This window comes from Sminthopsis crassicaudata, chromosome 4, assembly GCF_048593235.1.
Source record: "Sminthopsis crassicaudata isolate SCR6 chromosome 4, ASM4859323v1, whole genome shotgun sequence".
Taxonomy (NCBI): Eukaryota; Metazoa; Chordata; class Mammalia; order Dasyuromorphia; family Dasyuridae; genus Sminthopsis; species Sminthopsis crassicaudata.
In genome coordinates, this window is record NC_133620.1 from 124,360,667 (window position 1) to 124,379,818 (window position 19,152).

Genomic DNA, 19,152 nt, shown 5'->3' on the forward strand with positions numbered 1-19,152 from the left:
TAAGAAATGAATGTTGAAGCAAATTCAGGAAGTCTGAAGAGAAAAAAAAAATCTTAAAATATGGAAATCTATTGTTCTATGATAAGCATGGTAAAATAAGTATTACAAAATGCATGTGATGTTTAAGAATTTTTATCCATGAATCATTTGTCTTCACAATTACTTCTTAGACTCTTTTCTAAATTCCTACAATTTTCATTAAAAAGATAAAAACAAAACATAAAAGCTATTATTTTCTTTTTCAAATATAAAAGCCTCAAGTTTCATAATTATGCTGATCTATGATTCTGTTATGTACTTTGATGCAGGAAAATATAGCTTGTAACTTTTAGAACTGAAAAGAAACTCACATTCCTTATTATAAGCTACTGGTATATCTTAAGATCAATTAAATAAGTACTTTGTTAAGGGACTGGTAGAACCTATAGGTACTGGAGAAGATAGATAATAAAGGAATCAATCCCTAAACCTCAAGGACTGGATATCCTACTGAAGTCAAAACAACATGTATACAACTAAGTAAATAGCAAGTGATTGATGGGAAAGGACTTAGAGCTGAGAGAGAGTGAAGGAATCACTATGGGGGAATCATTTTTGTATGAAGTAATGCTTGGTCTAAAGTTTGGTTATAGCTGTAGATTTAAGAAGTAAAAGTGAGAAGGCAGGGCAGCATTCATGGAGAAAATAGGATAGTTGGGTTGGAACATACAGTTATTTCTTCCACATCAAAATTTTCCCTGTCATTGTTTCAATATATCTCAGGTTGGCAAAAGAAATTAAATAGAAATTTGGGGGAGAGTTTGCAGAAGCTATAAGCAACACACAAAAGCCAGCAGATGACACAGAAAAGGTTTAGAAACTCAGAAATTCATAAAATAAATTTAAAGTATTGTATAATATCAACATGCTATCTTTCAATACCATCAATAAGCATAAATTATTTTTAAAGTTAAAATATGACTAAATACTTAGTCCAAATTTTACAAGAATGTAGTGTAAATACCTATAAAAGAAAATATTCAAACTTATTCTCTTGTATGAAGGGAGGGTCAAAAAATTATGCATTTTTCCAGAATTAGAGGGGTACACTGCAGCCCTAACCCCCACAATGTGAAATGTGTGAGAAAAGGTATAATGTAAAATCAATCTGGAAAGACAGGGGAGGGCCAGGTTGTAAAGGGCTCTGAATGATAAACAGAAATTCGTCTTTAATCTAAAGAGTATTGGGACCCACTAGAGTTTCTTAAATGGAGTAATGACATATGTGGTCAGATTTATGCTTTGGGAATATCATTTTGGCAGTTGTGTAGAGGTTGGACTGGAGAGAGAGAGGAAATGAAAGTCAGGAAGGAAGACCAACAAGGAGGTTATTATTCTGTGTTTTCTATCATTTCTCTGATACTTTCATGAACTCTACTGGAATTTTCTTAGAGGAACCCTTCTTAGCTTTTAGGGAAAGATAGGTCTTTTGCTCAGCAACTTTTGCTATATTGTAGGCATTGCTTCACTCAGTAACCCAAGTGAAGCTTGTATTTGTTACTCTAATCAATGTCTATGTAACTGATGTCAGGATTTTCAGCTAATTTCAAGCTGAAATCAAGCTACTTAGCTGAAGTTGATAAAAACTTGCAAAGTCAATCTTTCATGTAGCCTGATGTATTTTATTATCCCCAAAAAAGGTTATTTACAAATTTAAACACTTCATACAAATCAAATACTCTTCTTCATAATGCTTCTTTAGCAAAACTTCTTAATCTTTTTGAAGTACTCTTTTGTTTTTGAATCAATAATCAACTGCAGCTGTTTGAAGAAAGATTATTCATAAATTGGTTTTGGAACTTTTCCTATGAATATCAATGTAGAGTAAGAGAAAGGGAAAAGAAAAAATTTTAGGCAATAAGCTTCTCCCACCTCTTTCTCCCCTCTTCCCACCCCCCACAAAAATCTCACTCCAAATTAGTCATAGACTTCATCAAAATTGCCCCTAGATTTCACTGGTATTAGGAGAAAAAACAATAACAATTATTTTTTTTATCTTTTTGTAGGACTTCATACTTCTAATTATACCATTGTATGGAGGAGATAGCTCTTAAATTAGAATAAATATGTTATTTGGAATTTACCTCTGGTAGCTCCAAGAATCTTTTTTTGTTATCCAATAAGGATGAAAATATATTTTTAAATGCTCAACAGGCAATCAAATAAAATACAGATATTAGGGATAACTATTAAATCCTATACCAGTGTTTTAACAAATCAGCTGCTAATTTACAGAACGAAAGAGGCATAACTAGACTTCAGATACTATAAAAAAAAGATCTGGGAATTTTAGTTGGCTATTATTTCATTATGAGTCTTTAGTGTTATTAGGCAAAGTTATTATTTTTGTTACTTTAAATAGCAGAAGTTTTCTTCTAGTAGTTAAGAGGCAGTAACGAATGGAAAAGAAAAATGAATTACCAGAAATTACTAAATTGGGGATTCAGCCCTTCATGATATTGAATTTTTATCTTAAATAGTAGTATAAGTTTTTCAGTTAGGAAAAGCAAAGTTCCTCAGCCTGCAAACATTCTTTTCTAAATAACCTGGAGACTGATTTAATTGGATTTCCTTTGTGATCACATTGTAATTAACATACACAGTAAACCTAGCTTATTCCCCAATTGTTAATATACTTTTGTATTATTTAGAATTTATATATATATATATATATATATATATATATATATATATATATATATATATATATATATATATATATATATATATATTTAGAATTAGAGAGATAATGGTCCTACTATAGTCTATTAGGAATACATCTGGAGAATTAGCATGGATAAGCCAAGGGGAAGTCCACCAGAATGATGCAGAAACTGGGGGGGGGAAGTCATGGGAAGATTGGCTAAAAGAAATAAGAATGCATAGTCTCAGAAAAATGGAGTTTAAAAGGAGACATGGTAAATGTCTTCAAATACTTGGAGAAAACTTTGCTGGTAAAATAAGAGACAGATTTTGGTTTAATATAAGGAAAATGCTTCCTAATAGTGAGATCTATCCATATATATAATGGTCTCTCCTGGGAGGGTTACTTTTCACCAGAGATCTTCAAGTAAAAGCTATTGGGCCACTTGTTAGGAAAGTTTTATAAAACATCAAATGCAATAATGGAAGGAAATTTGAAAATTGCAAAGAAATTAGATGAAAGTCAGCTGCTCAGGTAAACTAAATTGATGGTATCAAACTCAAATAGAAATGAAGACTTTAAACCATACATAAAATTCCTAGCAATTCACATATTGAGTTACAAAACTGCAAATCAACATTATTTATGCTCTATTTTACTTTTATTTATTTTGTTAAATATTTCCCAATTACATTTTAAAATGGTAGAGGCTTACTGGGGAGTATTGCAGACTACATAGTTGACTCCTACAGACTTTGAAGTTCTTTGAACTTTAAAGTTCTTTGAAGTCTCTTATGATAAGTAAAATCTGTGTCATTTTGATTTCATCAATATGGGTCCTTCTCATTTGCATCTCATACATAATTTCACTTTTTTTGTATGAATAACATACCTGAGTTACTCATCTATCATACCCCACCTTCACTTATTGGCTGAGCCACATCTTTTTCTAATCACATATTGCCTTGCTATCTTACATTATTTTTACATGCAACCATTGGCCCTATGTTGCAAGGATAACTAGGTAACACAATAGATAGAAAGCTGTACCTGGAAACAAGAAAACCTGAGTTCAAATCTAGTTTCAAACAGTTACTATGTAACCCTAGACAAGTCACTTAACACTGTTTGCCTCAGTTTTTTTCACCTATAAAGTAAGTTGGAGAAGGAAATGGCAAATCACTCTAGTAATCTTTGCTAAATAAACCTAAAAAGGGACACAAAAAATAAGGTATGAAATGACTGAACAATAACATGTTACAGAATACTTATGTTCACTATGGACCTCTTCATTGTTCTTTGGAAAATTTGGAAAATGTTCTTGAAAACATATATGATATGTAGGTTGTATTATAATAGCTTTTGTTATCTGAAAATCTTTGAACACTTTCATTTCTTATTCTTAAATGATATTTTCCAATATACCTTTTCCTTTTTGCTATTCATCCTATCTTACCATTCAAGGTATGAGGAAAGAAACATGTATTAAGTATTTGCTATGTATTAAAACTGTGCTAAAATTAAAGACAAAGAATATAAAGAATTGTGTTAATTTGATTTGGAGAATATTATCAAATTCTTCATCGTTTCTTACTTCAGTCTCTGTGACAGATGTTGCCACATAAACTACAATTATCTCCATGGTAGTTTTTTTACTTGCATTCATCAGGAATATTACAATGGAAAATGACCAAGTGGCCTGTGAATCTATCTGTGCTTTATTGTGATTCAGAGCACAGTGGAATCAATTACATTAACTTCTTTTGAAACAACTTGTGGCCCATCATCTTCTCATTTAGCTCCAAGCTCTTTATTTTTTCTGCTTAATTTTTCACAAAAATGTTGGTACTGATGTGATTTAATAACTTCAGTAGTGTATAAATTCATTAATTATTCAACAAAGATCATTTTTAGAGCACTAAAAGTTAAATTAATTGTTATAGGCAATTAAAAAACTGCGTAGTTCTTAATACCATCTGTTCATTTTCTACTGCTTATTGTACCACTGTTACTATGAAAAAGGAAGGGATATGGAGATCCCCCTACAGATCTAGGGGCCATTCTGGCAGATGGATGGAGGATGGATGGATAGATAGCTAGATAGCTAGATAGAATGAATCAGCCAGATGGAAACAGCCTCTAAACTATGGATAGCCAGAGCAGAACAGAATAGGCTAAAGACAAAGAGTCAGAATTCAAATAGAAGTTTATATTTGAAGTGAAGGAAATGGCAATGTAAATCCATGTGCCAGGGCCCCATCCCTAGTGGGAGAACCCACTTTAGTGTGACCAAATCTCAATAGTAATACCAATGGCTGTAGAGTGAGCTGTAGTCCTGACTGTGAAGGATATAATAACAATGTGACAAGTTTGATTCATAGCAGAGTTTCAGGACTAGAACATGTACAATATAGCAGATACTTATCTGAGCTCAGAAAATGCCTGATGCTGATCAATTAAAACAATCATTATGAAACAATTCTAGAATTTTGCTAAGGCTGAGATCATCCAAAGGATGAGCACAAAGGGTTATTACTATGCCAAGTTCAGGGGACAGCTTACTTGCTGGACATTAGCTCTAGAAAATGGGGTGAATCCTAATACTTGACAATATTTAGATAGAAAAAATAGACTGACCACAAACACATGTGTGTATATGTATATATAAGTATGTACAGTATTTTCTTTTTTAAAAGGAAGATGAATGGAGTAAATAAAAATATTGTGAGAACTGGTTTCTCAAAGCACTTTAGGTATCCCTTTAGAGTGTTGCTATTCTTGTTATGTTTAATGCTGTGCTGCTCACACAGAAAAGGTTCAATAATTTTTTAATGAAAGAATGGCTTTTAGGAAGCAAAGTCTGAAAGGTATATAGTTCATGAAATGATTGGATACTTTCTCACCAAGAAGACTATTTGATAATGGCTATTTTCAAAGTGACAAAGAGGAAAATTCTAAAATGTTAGCAGGTATAATGTGGAGAAAAAAAACATACAGGGGTGGGGTGGGGAAAGAATATGTGCAAATAAAGAATTGACACGCTGACTGATAAAAACAGAAGTGATAAATTCATATCAGTGATAATTTGCTTCTATGTTTTAAGATCAAGAGTCATTGTATTTTCCTACCAGCAAGATCTCTTTTTTCTAAAATAAGGAAAGAATTTGTTTTTCCTTACTTCCTTTTGAATGTAATACATTGTACAAAAACTATAATAAAACTAGTTTGTTTTATTTTTAATACATGTTCCCCTGTCTCTTGCAGGAAGAAGGCATTGTGAAGGAAATTGACATCAGCCATCATGTAAAAGAAGGATTTGAAAAGGCAGACCCTTCCCAATTCGAGCTCCTGAAAGTTTTAGGGCAAGGCTCTTATGGAAAGGTAAGGTAAAGAAGTGTTAGATATTTCAGAGAATTTCTGTAAAGTTAACAAGATTATCATGTTCTTCTAACTTATATTAAAGGGAAGGAAACTTATGAAACGAATCTTATTCCATGTAACACATGGTTCATTTCAGAATTTGTTGGAATTCTTAAATTCAAAGATAAGCTGATAAAAAGCAGGGAGGAATTTACAAAATCACTGCTTTGTCTATGACTTTTTCTTCCTGAAAAATCCATGATTTCTTTTATTCATTGCCTTTGCTGATGATACCTTAAGCAGACATCTAATGATTTACAGAAATGTTTTTCCCCTCTCTTTTTCTTCGCTATTTCTGGTCATAAGTTTTAATTTGTTCCCAAGGTTTTCTAATTGAGTTATAAAAACAAAGAGGTGAGTCAAGGTTATCATTTTTTCCCATAGAATTATAAGATTTTTTTTATATTAAAGGAATATCAGTGGCTCTCCAGTCTAACCCATACCTGAAAAGAATTCCAAATAAAGCATACACAAATGTTTATCCAGTCTTTGCTGAAAGACTGCCAGAAAGAATGTATCTGTCATTCCCAAAGTGAACCCATTCCAAATTTGTTCAGCTCTAATTGTTAGGAAATACTTCTTTAGGAATTTAGACTTGACTCATCTAAATTTGTTTAGATTAGAGTTGCAAGGAATATCTGAGGCTGTCTGGTGCATCTTTATTCGTTTTATAGATAGAAAACTGAAAGCCTAGAAAGATTAAGTATCATACCCTAAGTCACAGAGGTAAGTACCAGAAACTGACATAAGTCTCACTGCTCTTATATTTACCTTCAGAACCAAGTAGAACATGTATAATCTCATTTCTATACGATAGCTCTACAAATCCTTAAAAATAGTTACTGATTTCTCATATTTTTCACTTCTCAAGCTAAACATCTGCAGTTTACTTAAACAAGGCTCAAATGGCAATGAAGTTGAAGTCATTTGCTTATTCTGAGTCCCTTCTCCCTGCTTTCATTTATACTTTGGAAGAGAATAGGAGAAAAAAAATGAAAAGTGACCTACAACTTTTATAAACTCAAAAGTTCCCTGGAATCATGAAAATTTTCTGTTCGATGTAAACTAACCATATCTGATTACTGGTACAAACAAATTCAGCTAGAAATTGCTTGTGACTACTCAGAACTTCTAGCAAACCTTTAGAACTGTCCCATCCATTTGGATATCATTGTCTTCCTGTGAAACTTCTACAAATAGATGACCTGGGTAGAACAAAGGGCACACCATTTTCTTTAGTTCATTTTGATAACCAAGCAATTGTGATGGAAAGAGCCATCCACATCCAAAGAAAGAACTATAGAGACTGAATGTGTATCATAACATAGTATTTTCACCTTTTTTGTTTTTGTTTTTTTTTTCTTTCTCAATTTTCCCCTTTTAATCTGATTTTTCTTGAACAGCTTGACAAATATAGAAATATCTTTAGAAGAATTGCATATATTTAACTTAAATTGCATTGCTTGTTGTCTAGAAAATGGGGGAGAAGGGAAGAGAAGGAAAAAAATTTGGAACACAAAGTTTTGCAAAGATGAATGTCTTTTCATATATTTGGAAAAATAAAAAAGGTTTTATTAAAAAAAAAAAAGAAAGTGTAGCCTAAGGAATCCTTTGGAATTAGGGGTAGTCTACTTCTATTTCTAATGACTAAACTCTAGGTGAATGATCTAAAAATAATCTTTTTCTTTCTTTATTCAGTTTTGAAGTAGGAAAAACAGATGCTAGGATTTTTGTCCTCTGGTACTTACTCCCAGGTTATTGGCTTATTGGTGAGATGAACCAGTTTCCTTGGAAGAGCTAGGCTTTGGTTACATAAGTGGCCTTTCTTGATGAAACAGCATTCTGGAGTTCAGGCAGCCTTGTAATCTGCAGCTGTGAAGGTTATTTCCTGTCAGGAACTGAGGAAAAAACAACAACAGGTGTCTAGAATAGTGCCATGTCCATACTCCATAGACTCTCATAAATGCTTTTCAATTATGGTGACAGGTGGGACCACAGAGCATCTAAAATATCCCTGGAGACCTATTCATGTTTCATGTTGCTCTGTGTATATCCTGGGTATATATCCTTTGTAGCCTTCTGTCAGAGTGACAACTGGCAACAACAAGGATTTCTGGGACACATGAACCTTAAATAAACTATGTATCTTAGGGCTAACTGTCTCAAATATATAAGGCTTTTGACTTTGCAAAGTTGCTATGCTTAAACATGAATCTTTCTTCACAGTACTTTGATGTGACAAAACCAGAGTTGATCCCTGTTGTTTGAATTGTAGAATAAGGATTATGTTAATGTTGTGTCTAATCTTTTTTGAGCAACATAATTATATTTTCTTGTGCATTTACTCAATGGCATGTGCTTTTCTTTCACCATAACAAGAACAATCATCTGTTAAAACACTTACAATGTTCCAGGTACTATGTGTAAATAAACATTAGGGATAGAAATACAAGTAAAAATAAAGACATTCCTTATCCTCAAGGATCTTCCATTTTAAAGAGGGAAGGTAACACATAAAAGGAATTCATGAGAAATTGGTAACAAAGTCTAGAGAGTAAAAAAATGTCTGGACTGGTTCTTTCTTCGAAATGGAAATGTCAGAAATAACTCACCAACAGGATCAAAATGGGAGGGGTAGGAAAAATCTTTTTTATCGGATGTGGAATATTTATTTATGTAGAGCTATATTTATGGAAATGAAAAAAAATGAAACGATTCTTTTAAAATATTCCTAATAGTCCTAAGAGAATAGAAGGCTGGCTTCAGTGTATTCTGACATTTGCAGATAATGTCATAAAAGAGAGGGAAAAGGATTATTTTTTCCTGAGAACACAAATGAAACAGTATGGAATTGTCGGGATGAGTAAGCACTTGTACTTTGTCCTTCAATATTTGTTGTGTCATACCTTGTAATGATACCTCCCTTAACCAGGTAGTTCAAAGAAAAATGAACTCAACCTATTAAATATGCTTAGGGCATCTTATCAATTGAGCAATCAGTACTCAGTAGTCAAGATATTTACAGAATATCTCACAGATGAGGACAATGAAATACTTTGATAGGTTTGGTTCTATTTGCCCAGTAATTGAAGGATCCTTATTAGAGATGTTGCTTTTATCTCAAGGTTGAATCCTATTTAGTATCTGACGTAAGAAGAGATTGCAGAGATGCTTTCTGTGCAAAGAGTAAATATAGGACTAAATCTCTAGAGGATAATTTCCACTTGAATGGAGAAAAAAATGCCCTTGAAGCTATCACTGCCTAGGTAGCTGGGACAATAAGAATGAAGGGAGAGAAAAAGATACTCCCATTCTCCTCCCACAGCACATAGTGCAGTTTCACTCTCAAAGTTAATTTCTTTGTTGTTATTGTTTTTAATAGCAATAACTACAACATTGTAGATATACATATATATGTGTGTGTGTATATATATATATATATATATATATATAAAGACTTATAAAAGATTAAAAAACCCCAGTTAACATGATAACTGACCATTTCAGGGGACCAGTGATGAAAATGACTACCCATCTCCTCATAAAAACACGTTAGATTCAAGTGGCAGAAAAAGACATCTATTTTTGGACGTGACCAATGCAAGAATTTGTTTTATCTGACTACAAATGTTTGTTACTAAGACTTTGATTTTTTTCCCCCAGCATGAGAAGTGAAAGAATAGTAAACACTTGATAATTTAGGTATATGTGTAAATGTATACATCTATATTTCAATTATAGTATAGTGTACAATACAATTTTGTAATCAAGTAATTATGTGTACACATATAAATATATACACATAAATATATATGTACATATCTATTTTATAAGCAGACTACATAAAGTATAATACCAATATGTAGTTAAATCCTAGTAGAATTTTTCTAGTGAAAGTCTCTAGTTAGTTAGAGTATAATGCAAGTTGATGGCACTAAAATGAAGAATAGTGACATGCTTTTGTTATCCATAATGAATACGTGCCTCACTTGAAGTAAAACCAACATATAAAAATTCAAAACTTATGAAATTATTGATGATTTTTACATCAATAAAATATTTGCCAAAACATCACTAAAATCTATTCCTTCTTCTTCAATCACATGGCCATTAATTTAATTCAGAGTCTGGTCACTACTTGCTCCTCTTCAATCTATGGTCCACAAAGCTGTCAGGAGAATATTCATAAAGCACAGGTCTTGCCATTAAATTCTTCTACTCAAAAATTTAGTATCAAATACAAACATATATTTGCTGACATTTAAAACCATGGACAATATGGCTTCTATCTATACTTTCCTCCCTTTCAATTACTTCAGCTTCAAGCAAACTGAAATATTTTCTGTGCTCTGTACATAATATTCCAACTCTTACTGCCATGTCCTTACATAGTCTGTCTCACTCTTACTTTCTTTCTCTTAACTTTTTTTCTTTCTCTTTCTCTTAACTTTCTTCTTTTAGGACCTCTTCTTGTTATTCAGTCATATCCAACTCCTTGTGACTCAGTGGACTATATTGTCCATAGGCTTTTCTTGGCAAAGATACTGGAATAGTTTGCCATTTCCTTGTTCAACTCATATGACTGATGAAGAAATTGAGGCAAACAGAATTAAATGATTTGCTCAGGATCAAAAATGAAGATTTAAATACAGGGGTTCTGGGCAAAATCAATGTCAAATCCATTAATTCTTCTATTGCACCCTAGTATATAAGGCATAATGTGATTAAATATCATTTATTTGCCCAAACAATTAGTTCTGTGGGAGTTTAGAGGACAGAGAGATCAGATGATCCAGAATAATCCAAAAAGATATTATCTTCCCCCCGCCTCATATCCACTATCTTTTCCCCTTTACATATTTGCTTCTCCTAAGTAAAGATACAGGAAGAAACTTTATTAAAGATAGGAAATAACTTTTTAAAATTTTCATTTATGGGGCAGCTAGGTGGTGCAGTGGATAGAGCACTGGCCTTGAATTCAGGAGGACCAGAGTTCAAATCTGGTCTCAGACACTTTCACTTCCTAGCTGTGTGACCCTGGGCAAGTCACTTAACCCCAGCCTCAGGGAAAAAAAATTCATTTATTCTATTTTTAATATAAAAATAAAACAAGCATCTCCATAACATAGTATAATTTTGATTGCATCATGAAACTACAAATCTATTATATACACCTTGCTATTCTTTTAAAAAAAATAATAAAATTATCATGTACATTTCTTTTCTTCTCTTCCCCCCACCCTATAGATGTCTATTATTACCATACACAAATATATATATATATATATATATACATGTACACACACACATATATAATATATAGTGTATGTATTTACATGCATATATGTTGAGATTATTTTATACATGTATTAGTTCTTCCTCTGATTCCAATATTCAGTGTCTTCCTTCATATGCCCTTTGTAGTTAATTTGATTATTTATAATAGCCAAAATGAATTATTCACTCAGTTATTCTTTTTTTATTAAAGCTTCTTATTTTCAAAACATATGCATGAATAATTTTTCAACACTAACTCTTGCAAAACTTTGTGTTCCAATTTTCCACTCCTTACCCCCAACATTTCCCCCTAGATGGCAAGTAATACAATATATATTAAACATGGTTTAAAATATGTATATATGTTAAATCTAATACATACAGATTTATATAATTATCTTGCTGTATAAGAAAAATCAAATCAAAAAAAAAGAAAAAATAAAACATAAGCAAACAACAACAGAAAGAGTGAAAATGCTATATTATGATCCACACTCAGTTTCCATACAGTCCTCTCGGTGATGAAAGGTCTCTTCATCACAAGATCATTGGAACTGGCCTGAATCATCTCATTGTTTTAAAGAGCCATGTCCTTCAGAATTGAGCATTGTATAATTTTGTTGTTGCCATGTACAATTATCTTCTGGTTGTGCTCATTTCATCAGTTCATGTAAGCCTCTCCTGGCTTCTCTGAAATCATCTTGCTGGTCATTTCTTACAAAAAAATAGTATTCCAAAACATTAATTTACCATAACTTATTCAGTCATTCTCCAACTGATGGGCATCCACTCAGTTTCCATTTCTTGCCACTATAAAGGGCTGCCACAAACATTATCAATATTATTCTTAAAACAATATTGCTGTTACTACATACAATGTTCTCTTGATTTTTATTCATTTCACTCTTCATTATTTCATACAAGTCTATCCATGTTTTTTTCCTGAAATTTAGCAGCTAATCATTTCTTATAGCACAATAGTATTCTATCATAGTCATATACAACTTGCTCAGCTATTCCCCAATTTATGGGCCTCCTTTCAATTTCCAATTCTTTGCCACCACAAAGAGAGTTGCTAATATTTTAGAATATGCAGGTTCTTTTACTTTTTCCCTAATCATCTTTGGAAATAGATCTAATGATATTTCTGGGGCAAAGGAAACACAGTTTTAGAGTTCTTTGGGTATAATTCCAGATTGCTCTTTAAAATGGTTGGATCAGTTCATAATTCCACTAATAATAAATAAGTGTACCAATTTTTCTACATCCTTTCCAACATTTGTAACTTTCTCCTTTATATCATTATAGCCAATGTGATAGGTATAAAGGGATATCTTAAAATTGGTTTAGTTTGTATTTCTTATTATGCATTAATTGCATAATCAATAATTATTTAACACATTTTTTCATTTGATTATAAATTGTTTTGATTTCTTTATCTAAAAATTGCCTATACATATCCTTTGTATATTTATCAGTTGGGGAAAGACTCATATTCTTATGAGAATGACTTTTAATGGAAGCATTTCAGTTGAGAAATATTCAAGGACCAGGTAACCCTTTTTAGTGCTCTTCAAATGATACATATGTGCAAGTAATATTTTCTCTACTGAGAAAGGACAGGTCACAATCAGCTTCCTTATTCAGCTTAATTAGTACAATATGAAGGTTTGATTTCCCTAAGCTGATCTCTTTTAGAGGAGCTGGTAATTATGTTGATGTTCTCTGAAACAACATAAGATGCCCAGTTGACTCATTGGTTTTGGTGGAGATTGAAGATCAAGCAGTTTTCCATTACTGAGAAATAGCTAAAGAGTAGCTTGAATTAGATAATTTTATGGTTGGTAATTTTGCTTATTTTAGCTATACATATTAGCATACAGTGCATTTTAAGATGACATGCCATATAGCCTAGACTGCTCAATATTGTACATTGCACTAATTTCCTAATTCCCTTTCAATGTGGCATTCTGAGTTACTGAAATGACAATTCTAATAATAAAATGTGGAAGCCAAAGGATTGAATGGCTATTTTTACTAAAATTGTCCAATGCTGTTTCAAAACAGCTTTCACTCCCCAGGGTTTTATTTCCAAATTATACAAATAGGAGAGAAGAGGCAAGAGGAGATAGAAATCCAATGTATAACACAAATGGGTGCTGATATACCCAAAGTCTGATAATATTATTACTTTCAATTGCATTTGTGGGATTGTAGTTTATATTGCTTTTTTATACATTTTGAGTTTTGCAAGAAAGACTCCATTTGTTTTAAAAATAATATCATTTTTATCATTAACTATACAAACATAAAAATACCTGAAATTTTTGTATACAAGGTACAGAAAAAAGGACATTATGTAGGAGTAAAAAAAAAAAAAAAGATTGGACAGTTTAATTACATGACAAATACTGCCAATACTGTCATTACTGACAAGCACCAATATTAATCTGATTGTTAATGCCTTTTTCTGAACTTTTTGATGTCCTCTTCTGTTTTTTCCAGCATTTCATTGTTAGGATTTTCTTTCATAATTTTTGCATCATTATCACTACCCACTTCCTTCTCCATCCCCACCCCCAACAAATAAAGCTCTCAACTGTAAGAAATAAATAACAATTGACTATAGATTTTTATACCTTGAACTCTTTCTCAGATTTGTGTTGTCTATGATTTTCTGAGTTTCTTGTCTACTTTTCTACCTTTATGCTAAATTGTAGCTATTCTCTGGGGTATCTAGGTTGGTAGGTAACACTGAAGTAGTCTTTTCCTTTCTTATTCATTTTCCACTTTAAAACTTTCCAATTAAATTTACAACCTACAGAGAAAATATATTTTATCAGTACACTATTCCTGACCAAGAGAAAATAATTCCTCTATTTTAAGTTGTGGTTCAGAAATTCAAAATACATTCTCAGATAACATTTTTGACACTAGTTCTTTGTTTTCCAAATCTAGCTTTTTTGAAGCCCTTGAATTTGGTTTAAATAAGGTCTTCACTTTCTTGTTGAAGACTAATTAATTATTAGCAGCTAGTAGTGATTTCTGGGTTCTTGAAGACGATACTTTAAAGATTTGTCTATGTCTTGGAAGCTCCGTCTGAAAGATTGTATTTATACCAGAATTATCTCAGGTCTGTAGTCTTAGATATTCGTTATAGAGCTTTGCTCAGTCATCCATAGCCTTGAGTGGCCTGAAAGCAGAATACAACTTCAGTCCAATATGTATACTTTTAAATAGTAGTATGGTGATATGGAAAAATGTAAAGACATTGGATGTGGGGCCAGTACTGGTTCTGATATTAACAATCTGTGTGATATTGGCTATCACTTTATCATCTCAAGCTACTTTCTTCTTCTAAAAAAATGAAATATTTAGACCAAATCATCTCTGGGTCTCCTTCCAGCTCTAGATATTATTATTTATATAATATTTTTGGGGGGGGGAAGAAAGAAAGAAAGAGAAACAACTCTATTAAGGTTACTAAAAGGTTTGTGTATGGGATTTTTTTTCATTAACAATCTTTTGTTTGTTTTCCCACCTTCTAAAAGAAAAGAAAGGAAAAGAAACATTATTATATGTATATATATATATATATATGTAACAATTGTATCATTAAGAAAGACAATGTGGGAATGTGTCTATGTCCAAATTCTTTCTGCATATTAACTCTTTTAAAAGGTAGATACCATTCATCATCAATCCAATTGTAATTATCCAAGACAATCTCAAAAGACTCTGCCACATGTCAAGCACAAATAGTCCATTTGAATATTAGGGATGGATATGTCTCTAGATTTGTCCATCTCACATTTTCTTTGTGCAACTGTGATTGTGATTTGCTTATAGAGCATCCCTAGATGCACACTCACCACATTGACCAGTACTATGCCAGAGTCTCCCTTTTCTCACAATAGATACTAAAGTTTTTCAGACCTTGAGAATGTGTTTGTATAATTTCTTCTGACCTCCAAGGAGTGCTTGACTTGCACTAATTCTTTAGAAAGTAGTCTTTTAGGTAAATTTACATTTGGCATTCAAACTACTTGACCAGTCCACCAGAGTTGCATTTTCTGTGATAAGAGTTTGAATGTTTGGCAGTTTCAGTGAAGAGACTTTAGTGAAGAGAAAACTCAGGGGTTACATGACAGTTGTCTTCAAGTATTTGAAGGATTCTAAAGCTGAAAAAAGACTTTTTCTACAGAGTTCCACAGAGTAAAACAAGGTGCAAAATGTAAAATGTCCAAGAAGACAAATTCAGGCTTAATGATAACAAAGCTCTAAACAACAAGAGCTGCTGTAAAGTGGAATGGGCCACCTCTGGATGTAGTGGGCTTCCTTTCACTGGAAGTCTTCAAGAAATGGTTGGATGACCATTTGTTGGATATGTTGTAGTAGGGATTATTTCTAAGGACTAAATGGCTACTGAGGTCCTTTCCAACCCTCAAACTCTTGGTTCTGGGTGATTTTTGTCACACTTAAACCATTACTTTTCCACCCTGCATAAGACACTCTATCTGCAGAGTCTGGGCATTTTCATTCTATGTTCCATGCCTGGAATTCTCTCCTTTCTCATATTCTGTCCCTTGATTCTATCAAGTCTCAGCTAAAATTATACTTTTTAAAAGAAACCTTTCTTAATTACTCTTAATCTTAGTGCCTTCTTGTTGCTTCTTATCTCCATGTTAACCTATAATCAGTCTTGTTTGTACATAGTTGTTTGCATACTATCCCCTGTGAGCAGTCTGTGAATACTATGAGAGCATGAACTGTTTTTTGGGGGGCTTGGGAAGAATTCCTTTCATTTCTAGTGCTTAACACAGCGCTTGGCATACTGTAAGCTTGTTGAGTGACCCAATATCCATTTTTAAATTTAAAAAAATAAAAATAAGATTTTTTTCTAAAATAATAAAATGTAAGTAGTAAGTGGAATTATGAATAATGTATTTAAAATAATGATACAGATTAAAGTAAGATTTAAGAAAATATACAATGCAATATTTTTCTTATTAATCCTTAATAATTTGCTACTAAATTCAATCCTTTCTGTCTTGCTAGACTGGAAGAAAGTGTTTGTTTTTCATCCTATTCTTTGCTTCTTTGATACATACACTCTTCATTGAGTTGTCTGTCCAATGACTATAGATGTTTTTTCTCCTTAGGTATTTCTTGTAAGGAAGATCAAGGGTTCAGATGCTGGACAACTTTATGCCATGAAGGTTCTTAAGAAAGCTACCTTAAAAGGTAACAATTCTGAAAATGAAATGATATATTCAATTGTTTACTGCTGTGAATTCTACTTTGCTTGTTGTCTATGGGAAGTACACAGTATATTAAGTTTTGGAAACTTCTAGTTATAGTCACAAAAACAATATATACATTTCTGGCAAGCTACTCCTCATTGGGAGTAAACAACATTAAAAACAAGTTTGTGGATGTTAAGAAGATTTTCTAGCCATTTCAGTCATTTTCAGAAAACTTTTTAATGGACCATCCTCACCTTATTCTCTCATATTCAGTTGTAAAGTAATATTTTTAGAAATAAGCAAAACTCAGGAGGTAAAAAGGCAAGCTGTGATTATAAGAGTTACCATAAATCAGCCTTACCATCACATATCAGTAACTTGCTCAGTGTAAGATGAAATAGGTTTCATCAGTTCTGTTATTCTCCTTTCTAATGCCTGTTGTGTTCTGGAAATGTAGCTCAACAACATAAATTAAAATTCATTCATTATTTATGTGATTGTATAAGCATTCTATCACTAAATATTAACCCGATATCTACAACATTTAAGATACTGTTAAACCTGTGAGTTGTCCAAAGTAGAATATAATTTATCCTGTGCCCTAAAGGACTTACCACCAAATTGAGGAAATTTCCCCCAAAGCAAAAGTCTAATATAAAAACAAACCTTAACCAGGGGAGCAGAATAGTAGGTGGTTCCACAAGGAAGAAGCAACTAACAAGTAGACAACCTCAAGTTTCAGGTAAGTAGTAAGAGAAAAGAGAAAAGAAAGAAGTTTCTGAGAGTGGCATTTCTTTTTTTTTTCCTTCTGGCTATTTTATTACTTTTTTATGCAGTAGTCATTCCCCAGTGCACCTTTGAATTCCATAGAACTCTCTCTTGTAACACAAAAAAATTGAGAAAAACCAATTTATCACATTATTCATATCTCAGAGAAAACACAACATTCAACAACTATAGCTTTTCTTCTTCTACCTAATGAAGAATCATGTGCTTTAATATCATCTCTAGAGGAAATTGTTTTTCTGGAGATTTGCATCAGACAGCCCTTTTTGCTTTGACATTGACAGGAATGTGCTGGTCGCAAGTCAGAAAATAATCCTCCAGCTAACTATAAAAAATAACAAAGAAACAAAGCAGAATCCAAACCTGTATTAGAAGTCTGGAAGATAATAGGAATGACAGTAAATGAAGGGAAGAAGGGCTTTTTCTATAGAAAGAAAAAGTGAACTCTTTAAGAAAAAACACCTTCTAGTATTCTATAAAGAAAAGAGATCAAGTACTGGTCATAGCAAGGTGTTGTCAATTACAATTCTAAGAGCAATCAATGCAGCGTTATCCCAACTTGACATGAATAATGGGGAGATATACTGTCTTTCAGGGTCAAAAATTTAAGATCTTACATAAAATTTCTTGAGAATTCTCAGAATAAATAATCAATCCAATGGCTACCTAATGATTCATTTTGGGGAAAATGATACTATCAGAAATGACTTAGGACATCTCCAGATTATGTACACCTGGGCAAAGAAACTAAAAATTTTAGGTGCCCACATGATGTTACCTCATGGCTGTCAAATGAAGGCAGGGGTTTCAGAAGAGAGAGCCCTATATAGTAATCACAATAATAATTCATATTGTGTAGCACTTTAAGATTAGCAAAGTTCATTTCTAATAATAATGCTGTGCATAAGTTATTCACTGGTTGGTAGATAAGAGAATGAAGCCCTAAGAAGTTTAGTATTGTATCCATAAACACAACTGGCAGTATAAAAACTGGGTTCTCTTAATCTAAGTCTATTGCTTTATCCGATTTACCATGTTGAAGATAAGTGAATAGCTTGTTAAGAAGATTTTGTCTAATTGGATTTAGATTTCTGTACCTTGGCTTAATATAGAGGAATAAGAGATTGTTGACCAGGAATAGATTATATCTAATAAGAAAATATTTGCCTAAATATTTATAAGCATAATTAAGAAAATTTTAAGTGAAAATGAAGAGGGAGAGATAAGCTTCCCACATATGCACTAAACCAAATGTTATTTTTTAATTTAACTTTTGTTACATTTTAAGTTCTGAACTATCTGATTTTCTCCTTTTTTGTCACACACCAGAGAAGAACATCATTTGACACAGATATACAAATATAGGTAAAACTGTTATGCATCCTTCTATTTATCAATTCTTTCTCTGGAAGTAGATAGTATATTTCTTCCTAATTCCTATGCAATTGAGTATTTATAATATTCAGCATACCTTGGTGATTCACAGCTATTTATCAAATATTATTGTTGTTACTCTATATATTGTTCTCTTGTTTCTGATTTCATTCTTCATTATTTCATACAAGTTTTTCCATATTTTTCTAAAATTAACCAGCACATTATTTCTTATCATTCAATTGTATCACATTGCAATCATCTACCACAGCTTGTTTAGCTATTTCCCAATTGAGGGGCATTCCCTCAGTTTCCAGTTTTTTGCTACCATAAAGAAACCTGTTATAAATATTTTAGAACATATAG

General features: G+C 32.3%; 1 protein-coding gene across 3 annotated transcripts in view; it reads left to right on the top strand.

Moving 5' to 3' along the window:
• The window catches only part of RPS6KA2 (ribosomal protein S6 kinase A2), a 503,566-nt gene that overhangs the window by 349,429 nt on the left and 134,985 nt on the right, over nt 1–19,152 (top strand). For all 3 annotated transcript variants that reach the window (XM_074309346.1, XM_074309347.1, XM_074309344.1), the window contains 2 exons: nt 5,948–6,064; nt 16,543–16,624. In XM_074309346.1, coding sequence (XP_074165447.1) covers nt 5,948–6,064; nt 16,543–16,624 — 199 coding nt within the window. The remainder of the gene's footprint in view (nt 1–5,947; nt 6,065–16,542; nt 16,625–19,152) is intronic.